General features: G+C 38.9%; 1 protein-coding gene across 1 annotated transcript; it reads right to left on the bottom strand.

Annotated features, from left to right (window-relative positions):
• Window positions 1-2,754: 2,754 nt before the first annotated feature.
• On the bottom strand, window positions 2,755-10,704 carry slc2a1c (solute carrier family 2 member 1c). Its single transcript, XM_086181866.1, has 10 exons — window positions 10,690-10,704; window positions 9,611-9,709; window positions 8,255-8,415; window positions 7,950-8,190; window positions 6,545-6,707; window positions 6,163-6,347; window positions 5,278-5,379; window positions 4,791-4,892; window positions 3,650-3,853; window positions 2,755-3,206 (listed from the first exon to the last, which is right to left on the bottom strand). Exons 1-10 carry the CDS (start codon window positions 10,702-10,704, stop codon window positions 3,027-3,029), a joined length of 1,452 nt encoding a protein of 483 aa, XP_086037992.1. The 3' UTR covers window positions 2,755-3,026.
• Window positions 10,705-10,932: the final 228 nt, after the last annotated feature.

Here is a 10,932-nt window from a genome sequence, read left to right as displayed (position 1 = left end):
GTATGACCACTGGAATAGGCCAAAATTTGCAAAAGGAAATCGAAACGCAAATCAAAATGGCAGACTTCATGTTGGTTTGACATCATAGTCCAATGCACTTTTCTGGCAGGGCTTGTTGTGTTACACAAGCCTTCTGAATTTCATGCATTCCAGTGGAACATAGGCATTTTCCCTATATTTTTGAATGATTCTAAGGAGCGCTATTAAGTCATTTTTGAACACTAATATTTACATTTTGTAGCGTGAATTTTGGGCAAGTTTTCATGGGTTTTTTGAGCATGTTAAGGCCTTCAAAACAGCAATTCGTTTCAGAGGACAAGGAGAAAAATTCCTTCAATTTCTATACAGCTCTTACACTGTCAAGTGCTCATGCCCCAATCAGTATACTCATATAACTGTTAAGAGGCAGTATTTTTTTTGTGTGAAATATTAATAAAAGATATGGAAGTGAATTCAAATTATTATATTTTAGGTAATTTGTTAAAAATACATCTATAATGTTTATGCAGTTAACTTTAAAACGTATGTCCACTCTAAATATTGACATTTCAAAAATATTTACAGCAGCATGGTTAAAAAAAACAGCCATAATGCCTTGTTGAATCTGCCCCTGAGATTCTCTCACACCTTTACCTCAGACTAATTCCTTCTACCTTCTGTTATCCCCACCAAGGAAATGCCATTTTTTTCCCGATCCCATTCATATAATAGTACACTCATGTCTACTCAAAATGATGAAATTGAAATATACATGACTGATTGAATAAAATCACTTGCTATACAATTTGGATCCAGTAGATGGCAGTGTTTTCAAATTTTTGCACAATTTAGACATTAAAAGGCATTTAAGTATTGCACTGCATGGTTAGCAAATATGAAAACTACCCTTTGTCAACCTCTACTTTATTATAGAGAAAGCAGTATATATAGTCTATATTGAATGCCATAAACACTGTGTCTCTTTCCGTAGGGATTAAAAACCCTGTGTTTGTTAAGTGTCCTACTCTACCTGGAAACAGGTTATTCCTTGGTTTTCTCTTGACTGTTTAGTTGTAGCTATTGTTAACAGGCAGGAACGTTGAGCAGACCCAGGCTCAGTGGGGACGGCCTTCTGCTTTGACTGGTGTTTTGCTTTTTATCAGCATTTCCCTCACCGCAGTGAAACTGGGAAAGTTTTGTACCTACACTATCAATTTAACAAGACTGCAATAAGAACTTAAACTGGCAATTAGTTTAGACAGTTATTAGAGGCTTATAGCAACTACAGTCATTTCCATGTAATTCTAACTTGTGTTAAAAATCACATTTGTCTTCTGATCTCTTTGTCCTGCTCCCTCCGCAGTTCCTGTATATCATAGACTATTTACCTCAAGTATTTAGTCACTCAGCTGTGGTTTTCACTGATACTTGTTTTCCATCCATCCATTGTCTACAGCTTATCCTGTTAAGGGTTGTGGGGCGGCTGGAGCCTATCCCAGCAGCCTTTGGGCGAGAGGTGGGATTCCCCCTAGACGGGTTGCCAGGCAATTGCAGGGCCAACAGACAACCTCTCACACTCACAACCACACCTACAGTCAATTTCCATCCATCCATCCATTGTCTTCTGTTTATTCCTATTAAAGGTTGCGGGGGGGCTGGAGCCTATCCCAGCGGCTTTTGGGCGAGAGGCGGGGTTCACCCTGGACAGGTCACCAGTCCATCACAGGGCCAACACATAGAGACAGACAACCATTCACACTCACAGCTACACATACGGTCATTTTAGAGTATCCAGTCAGCCTCGTCCCCAATTGCATGTCTTTGGACAGTGGAAAGAAGCCAGAGTACCAGAGAGAACCCACACAGACACAGGGAGAACATGCAGACTCCACACAGAAAGATCCTGTGCTCGAGCTGGGGCTCAAACCCGGAACCTTCTTGCGGTGTGGCGAAAGTGCTAACCACACCCTGATATTTGTATTCATGTGTTTTTAACATCTTAAATTTGATAAAAATGTGTTAAAAAAAAACTTAAAAGGGGGTAAAGCAGAAGTAATGACACAAAATACAAATATCATTGTTAGGTTCTCTAAAAAAAAAAGGCAATGAAATATTTTACCTCACATAACAGTATTTTTATTTACACAAATACAAATGAAATGCTGGTGACACACAGCAGCCTTTTTTTTTTTACATTCTCAAAATCGTTTACAGCTGAAGCCATGGGCCTTATCACGACACATTAAAATATATATGGCAGTGTGCCATAATGCTATTTGGTTAGAACACACAAATCAAGCTGTGAATAATTTTGTTGACTTTTCCCTCCTAACGTAGAATAGTACAGGGATATTTTTGGGATGGAGTATTTACTTTGCCTTTTTAGTCTTTGAACTTTAAATCTTGCTCTTGTTTCGAATTCTTTTTAAAAATAACACAATGATTTTAAAAAAATGCCTTAAAAATATGTAGTGTGCAGACCAGTTAATTGAATCAATTCTGATGACAACGTGATTAGAAAAACTACATAGTCAACCTTCCCTTGGAAGGTGCCTTCAAGATGAAACTGTTCATCTTTTGTCCTGAACAGTTTAGTTTAAATCAGTACCTGTGCAACAAAAACAATTTTTTAAAAAATTTGTAGCATTATCCAACTTTTTGCCATGATTGTTATAAATGTCAAATTTCTTGGTGGTTTATTTTCACACTTTCTCTTTGGATCTGAACAGACTTTGATTTTGGAACTTTGAAAAAAAAAATTCTGGAAATACATTTGGATAACAGTCCAATTAGATTACAGAGCATTTATTTCCAAGGCAATTAGATTGTTTTGAAGGGAAAAAATGTTGGTATAGAGATTTTTTAATTATTCTAGTTAATTGGGACATTGTCATTTTTTTAAATGCTGTCAGCAGAACCCCAATTCAAAAATTGAGCAATAAAAGCAGTTTGGTGGCAAACCATGAACAGACTAGGTTGTAAATTGGGTGAACTGAATCTTTGAGCAGCGGGTTCATGTACAGATTCTGTAAGGTGAGACAAGTTGGTCAGGTGAAAGTGTTGAATCCAGTCTTATTGTGTAAAGGAATGCCCTCTGCTCCTCGGAACTCCTCTGCGATGTCGTCGAATGTACGACCTTTTGTCTCTGGGAGTTGAATCCAGGTGAAGGCGAAGGCGATCAAAGCCACAGTCATGAAGATGAGGTAAATGTATGCACCACAAAGTTTCTATGGTGAAGAGATGTTCAGGTGTAATTATTCATTTGAAGTATTCTAGCACCAATGGCAGCTTGTATACAGGATGTAAACAACACTTAACAAATACAACACAAAGTTAGGAGAAGGAAGACATGTTGAACCAGAAAGATTGGCTTCCATCTGTGTAACATCCTAGTGAACATATGTTTCCATGGTTAACTGTTATTTATTATTTTTTAAACTGGATTTGAAAGGATTAAGTGAGAGATTTATATGTATTTAACATACATACAATTGATGTATTTTTATTAGATATTTCTGTATGTAGCAGATTGAACAGATCTATAGTTTGTATTTAACAGCTATGTCTCCCTTTTGCAAGGGAATGGGAAAAAGAAAATGAGAAATCCACTGAAAGATTCTGTGAAGTTTAGCTTGTTCATACACCATGCAGGTCTAACACATAAACTCACCAATAATGGAGGAAAGAGGAGTGCCAGAATAAACTTCCCTCCCCAGTTGAGCATACTGGTGAAGGCCATGGCGATTGGTCTTCCAGACTGGTCAAAGAGCTCAGCAGCGATGAACCATGAGATGGGGCCAGGGCCCAGCTCATAGGCTGAAATCAGGCAGAAAACCAGCAGGACATGCATGCTCCTTAGCCCCGGGACAAGGTGCTGCATGAAAGGTAGAAAATCTGAGTGGTATTTAACTGCATCAAATATTATATTGTTTATTATCAGGTAAAAAGATATTGTACTCTGGAAATAACTACCTTATGGGAAAGCAATGGACCTTATACCCACACTGAGACTTTTTCAATTCAACAAAAATAACATGGATACAACATCAATAATTTCTATCTAGAAAGATAAGATAGATGTGTGAAGAATCAGAATAACATGTCCATGGTAAGGCCATATCAGGAAGTGAATGAGGGAGTTTGTGTCACTGATTGCAAAAGTCTGTTTCTTCTTGTCCAGATATCACTGACAGTTTCAGAAAATCTTCACCCTGGGAGGAATTTTCCAAAAGGTCTGTGTTCAGCAACCTAAATCGCAGTTTGTGTGTGGACAAGAGGCCAAAATACATGGAAAAAATTATGGGATCTCTTTGAAAATGATCTTAAAAAAATACTTCCAGGAGGTGTGGTTTGTCTTTTTCAACTTTAATGATGAATAACTTCTCAGCCCAGTAGGCAAGGCACATCCAAAGAAAACAGGAAAGTTAGAAGGAAAACCTCAATTGTGGCTCAGTTGAGAGTGTCATACACTCATGTATGTGCGTCATAATTGCATGTCATAACCAAATATGTTCACATCTGATACTTTCCTTGACGTCACAAGACCCCTGACATCTCATGGTGACCTCTCCAGTATTACTGCAGTAGCGTTGCAATACAATAAAATAAGGTCCATAACAGGTAAGTTGATATAGATCTCATGTACTTTATGATATTTGATCATATCTTGTGTGTGATACCTCCCTTGGGGCTACAAATGAAAATTAGTTCATGGCTAGAATCTGGCATATTTATATTTAATTCAATCGTCAAGTAAAAAAGTTAATTGATTCAATGAATAGTGTTACAGTAAATGTTCCTACAACACTTACCATAACAGAATCTCCTACAGTCATAAGTAAGTTGCAGACTGCAATGCAGATGAAACCAGTCAAGAGTAATCTCCTCCTTCCAGCCCTTTCCATCAGGAAGAACTAGAGAGGAAAAACCAACACAGCGGTGACTCTCCTTCCATTTCAGGGCTATTTCTGAATGAAAAATACAACTCTACCCTGCTGTGGTTCACGTTATTAAACCCCATGTGCAGAAATAATAGTGATACTAATAATAATCTTTAATGCAAGAGTTTGAACTGCAGAGTCCTGGAGTAGTCATTGAAGAGAAAGAACTGTGAGGCCACAAGTTATAACTTGTTCCCTCAGTTTAGTTGCAAACTATACCTGTGGTGTTGGTGGATTTAACGTCAATATTTGCCCAACAAGTACAACAGTATTACATATCTTTCCTATCTTAACTCACCACATATAGGGAACACATGGAGCTGCATTGTTCAGGGTAACCACTGTTTGTAGTACTCACAGCCACGAGAGTGAAGGTCACATTGACAGCCCCCACACCCAGAGTCAGGTATTTGGCTTGGTCAAACCTGGCCTGAAACATTCTGGTGGAATAATTGATGATCTGGAAGAGAAGAACAAGATTTCTTTTAGTTGTGTTGGTTGCTGGGACATCTTACTGTGTTTTTAGGAACAAAGTCCTGACACACTGCACACAGAAGAGGGGAAGTGTTGTTTCAGGTTAAAACAAATTCAATAATTTAGTGAACAGCTACCACAGTACTGCAAGAGAAAATTTCAGACTGTGAGCAAGCCATGCAAAAAAAGAAACGAGAGACTCTTTGTCAAAAACTGAAAAACCCATGGAAAAGACAATGCCATGTTTTTTTGTACGGCCTGGGATGGTGGTTTTGGGTAAATGGACTCAATTTTATATCGCACTTTTCTACCTTAGCGGTACTCAAAGCGCTTTACAGTGTCATCTCATTCACCCATTCACACACACACTCACACACTGATGGTGGAGGCTGCCATGCAAGGCGCCAACCTACTCATCAGGAGCAATTATGGGTTCAGTATCTTGCTCAAGGACACTTTGACATGGTCACCGGGGTCGAGGATCGAACCAGCAACCCTTCGGTTGCTAGATGGCCACTCTACCCCTGAGCCATGCCGCCCCATCCAGGTCATCTGTGTATCCCATTCTCACAATATCTCAGGAATGCCTTGAGAGGATTTTTTCACATTTGCCACAAATGGCCACTGGGATTCAAGGGGGAATTGAGAGGATTTTGGAGGTCGAAGGTCAAGGTCACTTGTGACAGGCGCATATCACGGAAGAATATAACCATACTTTTAATGCAATTTAAGTGCAGAAGGACTAAGACCTCGCAGTCTGTGTACTAACCGCATTGAATCCAGATAGCTGGCTGCCCAAATTGACAACAAGAACGAGGATGATGGGCTGCCTGTAGCTACGCTTCTTGAAGAACTCGTGGGTGGTGACGCCAGTTTGCGTGTGGGCTGCCTCTTCTTTCATCTCTTGCAGTTCAGCCAGCACCATATCTGAGTTTCCTCTCAGCCTCAGCAGGGCTACAGGGTTACAACAACATGTTGCATAACAGAGCAGTTGTACAGCAGTTCATCCCAAAAGTTAGCACATTCCATTGCATTCAAATGTTTGTTTGATTCCTGGAAATCAGCCACATGTCTAATTGCCTAATCAATGACTTCGAGCTGCAGCTTAAATATAAATGATGTAAGCATCTAAAACTGCAAGTGGTTCCCACCGGCCTCTGCCTTGCTTTCCTCTCCCCTGTTGATGAGCAGGTATCGAGGGCTCTCAGGGCAGAAAGGTAGGACCAAGTACTGAGCCAGGGCTGGGATGAGGGACAATGACAACATCATGGCCCAGTAATGCTCTGTACCCAACGCTGTCTCTAGACCAGCCACCTGCAACAAACGAAATACACGGCAAATCTTTATTACTGAACTGTAAAGCTATGTCCACCCCATGCTGAGGGACATAATAATGGTGAAGCCTGTTGCAAGTCAAAGCTGCCCCACTGTATGCAAGACATCTACTGTATGTCAAAATCATATCTGTTTTGTATCTAAAATAAGTGGATTTACTAGCATCATCAAAATTACCCCCAGGATTCATGGTAACTCTGCAAAGACAACCAACTCTGGCCAGCCTCACCAGCCCTAAGTATTAGGGATATAACAATACACATATTCATACTGATTTTTTGATATCTCTAAACGTGTACCAAGCAAGAGCAGAGTTGTTTTAGCCACTGTACCTACAGGACTTTTGTGCTTGCAGAACTTAATTCAGAACTCAGTTTCCCCCCTAGAAGCATTCACATGGGGCTGGAGGTTTTTACTTCAGCCTCCCCACTAAACAGCCAGAGATAAACCAGAGCTTAAAGATCTTCTGTTAATTTGCTTTTTGGGGACGTTATGATTTCTGTGTTAACTTTCATGAGGACAGACAAAGACAGGACTCAATCTGACTAAAAATCATACTTTTCAAATGCGGTATGTTAAATGCTTGCTAAGTCATTTCAGATGACATCACCTGAACATGAAGCTCGAAGGTACAAGGAAAAAACAAAGGAATGCACACCCAGCTCCCCATGGCATTTAAGACACCTCTTGCTAACTGTTCACTCTGGGCCATAGCAATAAGAAATGAAGAAGTACAGAGACCATACTCTGGATTTGAGAACAAAAATTTAAACAAAAGTTGAAAATCATCGAGCCCGATTATAATTCTATCTTTTTAAGCAGCTATGTTGAAAATGCTGCACTTTGATGGATTTGTATTCAATTTTATTCTTTTTAGTAGGACACAGTCAGTTTTAACAGTGTTTATTGTTTGGTTTTTTTTAATGTAAAGAGACAGAGCCATAGTTTGTACAGGGAACAACTGTTTAAAAAAGGGACAGAAACAGGAATTTTACAATAGATTTGGGTTCTTCTCCCTGTGGAACCCATAACTGTGACTTCTAAAACTGTAAGTAACAGTATTTTTGTTTGCCATTACCACTGAAAATCAGGGCATAGAGTGATCTGTGAGCAGTTATTGTAAAATGTAGCACACAGGGATCTTTGTCTAATCATCCTCTCTGACCCCTCTGAAAGATGGCAACTTTCATTCCAACAACACATCTCCTGCACCATCCTTACCATTCCCACCAGGATGCCAGAAGCAAAGGACACCTGGTTGAGTGTAGCAAAGGCCCCTCTCAGGTCTGTGGGGGACACTTCCTGGATGTAAAGGGGATTAAGACTCATCACCAGACCGCAGAACAGACCAAACACCAATCTTCCCAGGATGAGAACCTCAAATGACTCGCTGGCTTTGGAGGCAAACATCAGACACGCTCCCACCACTGATAGGCAGTTTACTATTAGGATGGAGTTACGCCTGGTGGAAGATGAGAGATGAATATGAGAAAATATTTTAAAGAATGATAATAATGTAGTCATACCGTCCGTAAGAATCTGCCAAGTATTTGACACCCAAGGAGCCCAGCAAGGCTCCAAAGTCCTTGATGCTGACAGAGAATGACCAAAGGAGAGTCAGGCTGTGATCAGGCATTGTTTGGTTATGTCTGGCTCTCCAGGTCTGGTTGAAAAACTCCTCAATGATCTAAAAACAATGCAAAGAGAGACATTTCCATTAATAAACAATGTAAGAGCATAGCAAGGTGTGATTTCATTATTCAAATCACTCAAAATAAAGAAAAAAACATTTGGTGAAAAATTTCACCTTAAAACACAATTAACACCTGGCAGCGATGTGCTTAATGGAACTGAATGTTGTTTTTCTGATTTTTGTCTGATTAACCCAAACCAAATGTTGTGGTGCTTTTTAATTTAATTTCGAAGAAAAAAATAATGAAGGTTAAGTAAAGCTGTGCTTCAGATGCAGATGCCTATTGCACTGCTGTACATGTGAAAAAGCCACCTGTGCCTGGGGAACCAGACATGGAGCCAAGCCAGAGAGTTTCGGCGACTTGTTAAATTTATTCTGTGTTTTATAGAGGTTGTGAGATATTTGTTTGACACGTTTTCCCTCATCCACCACTTGACTGCTACAGTGACCTTGCATTGGCCTTTTACTGAATACCAGCCAGACTGGGTTGTCCACTCTTTCCATCATAGTTGATGCTGTTTTTCACTTGCTCTTTCAGATAGTCAGATCAGATATTGTATCTATCATTAAATGTATTTTATATTCACAATGCCAGTAAAATAAAATGTAGTTGATTTATTCTTTTGATCATGCGATAGCGGGAACTTTGTAAATTAAATTAAAACATCACACAAAAAGTGTATTTAGACTATCGTGCACTCACAACTAGGTGTCTTAAGCTCACTGAGACATTTTTTCCCTCCTGTATCACTTCTTTGTAACTCCAGAATTCAGAAAAGCCAGCCACTTTAACCGAAAAGCTAATAGCGCCCCATAGCCGCCAACTACTAACGAACAAAAGTGTCCATTTACAAACTTTCCAGCGCATCATCCAGTATAATCTGCATCTTCTTTATCTAGCCATAGGCTCAGTAATCTACAAATGCTTTGATTTGAACAAAGAACAAACTCTTCTAGTTCTGAGCCAAGTTGGCTTAGTTGACCACCAGCTGGTCATTCTCCATGTTAGTTCATGGTACCACTGAAATTCAAAGAAGATGTGGAAGAGGAAAAATAAAGTGGAGTATACTGGATAATGCACTTTAGAGCTTGTAATTATACATTTTTGGGAGAAGTATCACTTTTAAATTATTGGTGAAACTACATAATATAGTGTGATATCATCTCCTGTAGCCTACGTCATGCTCACCTTTGCTGGGGCGTTGATGTTACCAGTGTGGTAGCCAATCTGCAGCGAGCCAAGTACTGCTGCCAGAATAGAGGTCAGGAGGGTGGCTGTCATATGGCTCTGAAACAGTGTTAGATTAGATGATATTTACTTCTTCACCTCATAATATACAGTAGTACAAACAAAAGCTAGCCAGTCCTTTGGAGTATTATTTCAATGACTAAATAAGCATTTCCTATTTACTTATTTTTTGACTTACTACCCATGCCAAATGAAAATATATTTCTTAAAATGATACTTCACCCAAACATGATCTCTTGTTTATCATTAACTCACTGTTAGACGTATTTGTCAAGATCTTTTGTCTTATTTCGATGACTTCTTGATGAACTCAGATTTAAGAAAATGTTAGCCTCATAACTTTTGCTGAGAAAAACCTAAGATGAACATCAGCAAAGTTATACAAAACCTTAGTTTACAAACTCTGAAAAGGATCATTCAGTATGTTTCATATTTTCTTTGTTCAGTTCAGTGAATTCATCCTGTCTTAGTACCTGTTTGATAGAGATAGAGATCTATATTCTTATTCCTATCATCAGCATCATCATTATTGGTAATAATAACAATCATAACACACTTCTGTAGTCTACAGTTATTGTAGTTAACTATTTTTTTCTGTTCAAATCAAAGTGTTGCTTTAATATTGAGAATATGAAGAAAGAAGATTTGAATTATATTTGGTGCGTTTGAATTCCTAAACGGCCATTTTAGTTTTGCGGTTGCTGTTTTTCGGGCTCCACTTGAGTATAAAAGTATAACTAAACAATCTCCTGATGTTTATCTGCTCAACAAACTCAGTTAACTTTAGTTAAAGTGAATTCTTTTGAATTATAGTATCTCAACAACAGCATTAATTAAAATTAATGCTTTTGAATGATAGTATCTTAACAACAGCACAGACAAACTGTGTCATAACGGACTGTATCCTCAGAGACCCTTTATTGTTCTCTCAACTCTAGGACAATTTAAAGTCAGAGATTAACTGAAGAATGTTCAGATTCCTATTCACCTTTAGGAAGTGTTAGTTAAAACAAACAAACCTCCTGTGATGCCATTTCATTGGGTGAGATGGGGTATCACTCCCTCAAGATACAGGTGCATTTATTGTCTTCTCACTCTCTGGTATGAAAAATCCAAATAATGCCAGACATAAACTACAGAAACCTAGGAGATTTTGCCATCAAATAAGACATAAATATAATACATCTGACACCATTAACAATAGGTGAGGACACTTCTATCAGCTTCATCTACTCAGTTTCTCAGTTAATACAGAGAGGGAC

Source organism: Aulostomus chinensis, chromosome 17 (assembly GCF_037954235.1).
Source record: "Aulostomus chinensis isolate RoL2024-O1b breed Wild chromosome 17, RoL_Achi_v1.0, whole genome shotgun sequence".
NCBI classification, from domain to species: domain Eukaryota; kingdom Metazoa; phylum Chordata; class Actinopteri; order Syngnathiformes; family Aulostomidae; genus Aulostomus; species Aulostomus chinensis.
Note: the sequence above shows the minus strand (reverse complement) of the source record. Positions and strands in the feature narration are given on the sequence as shown.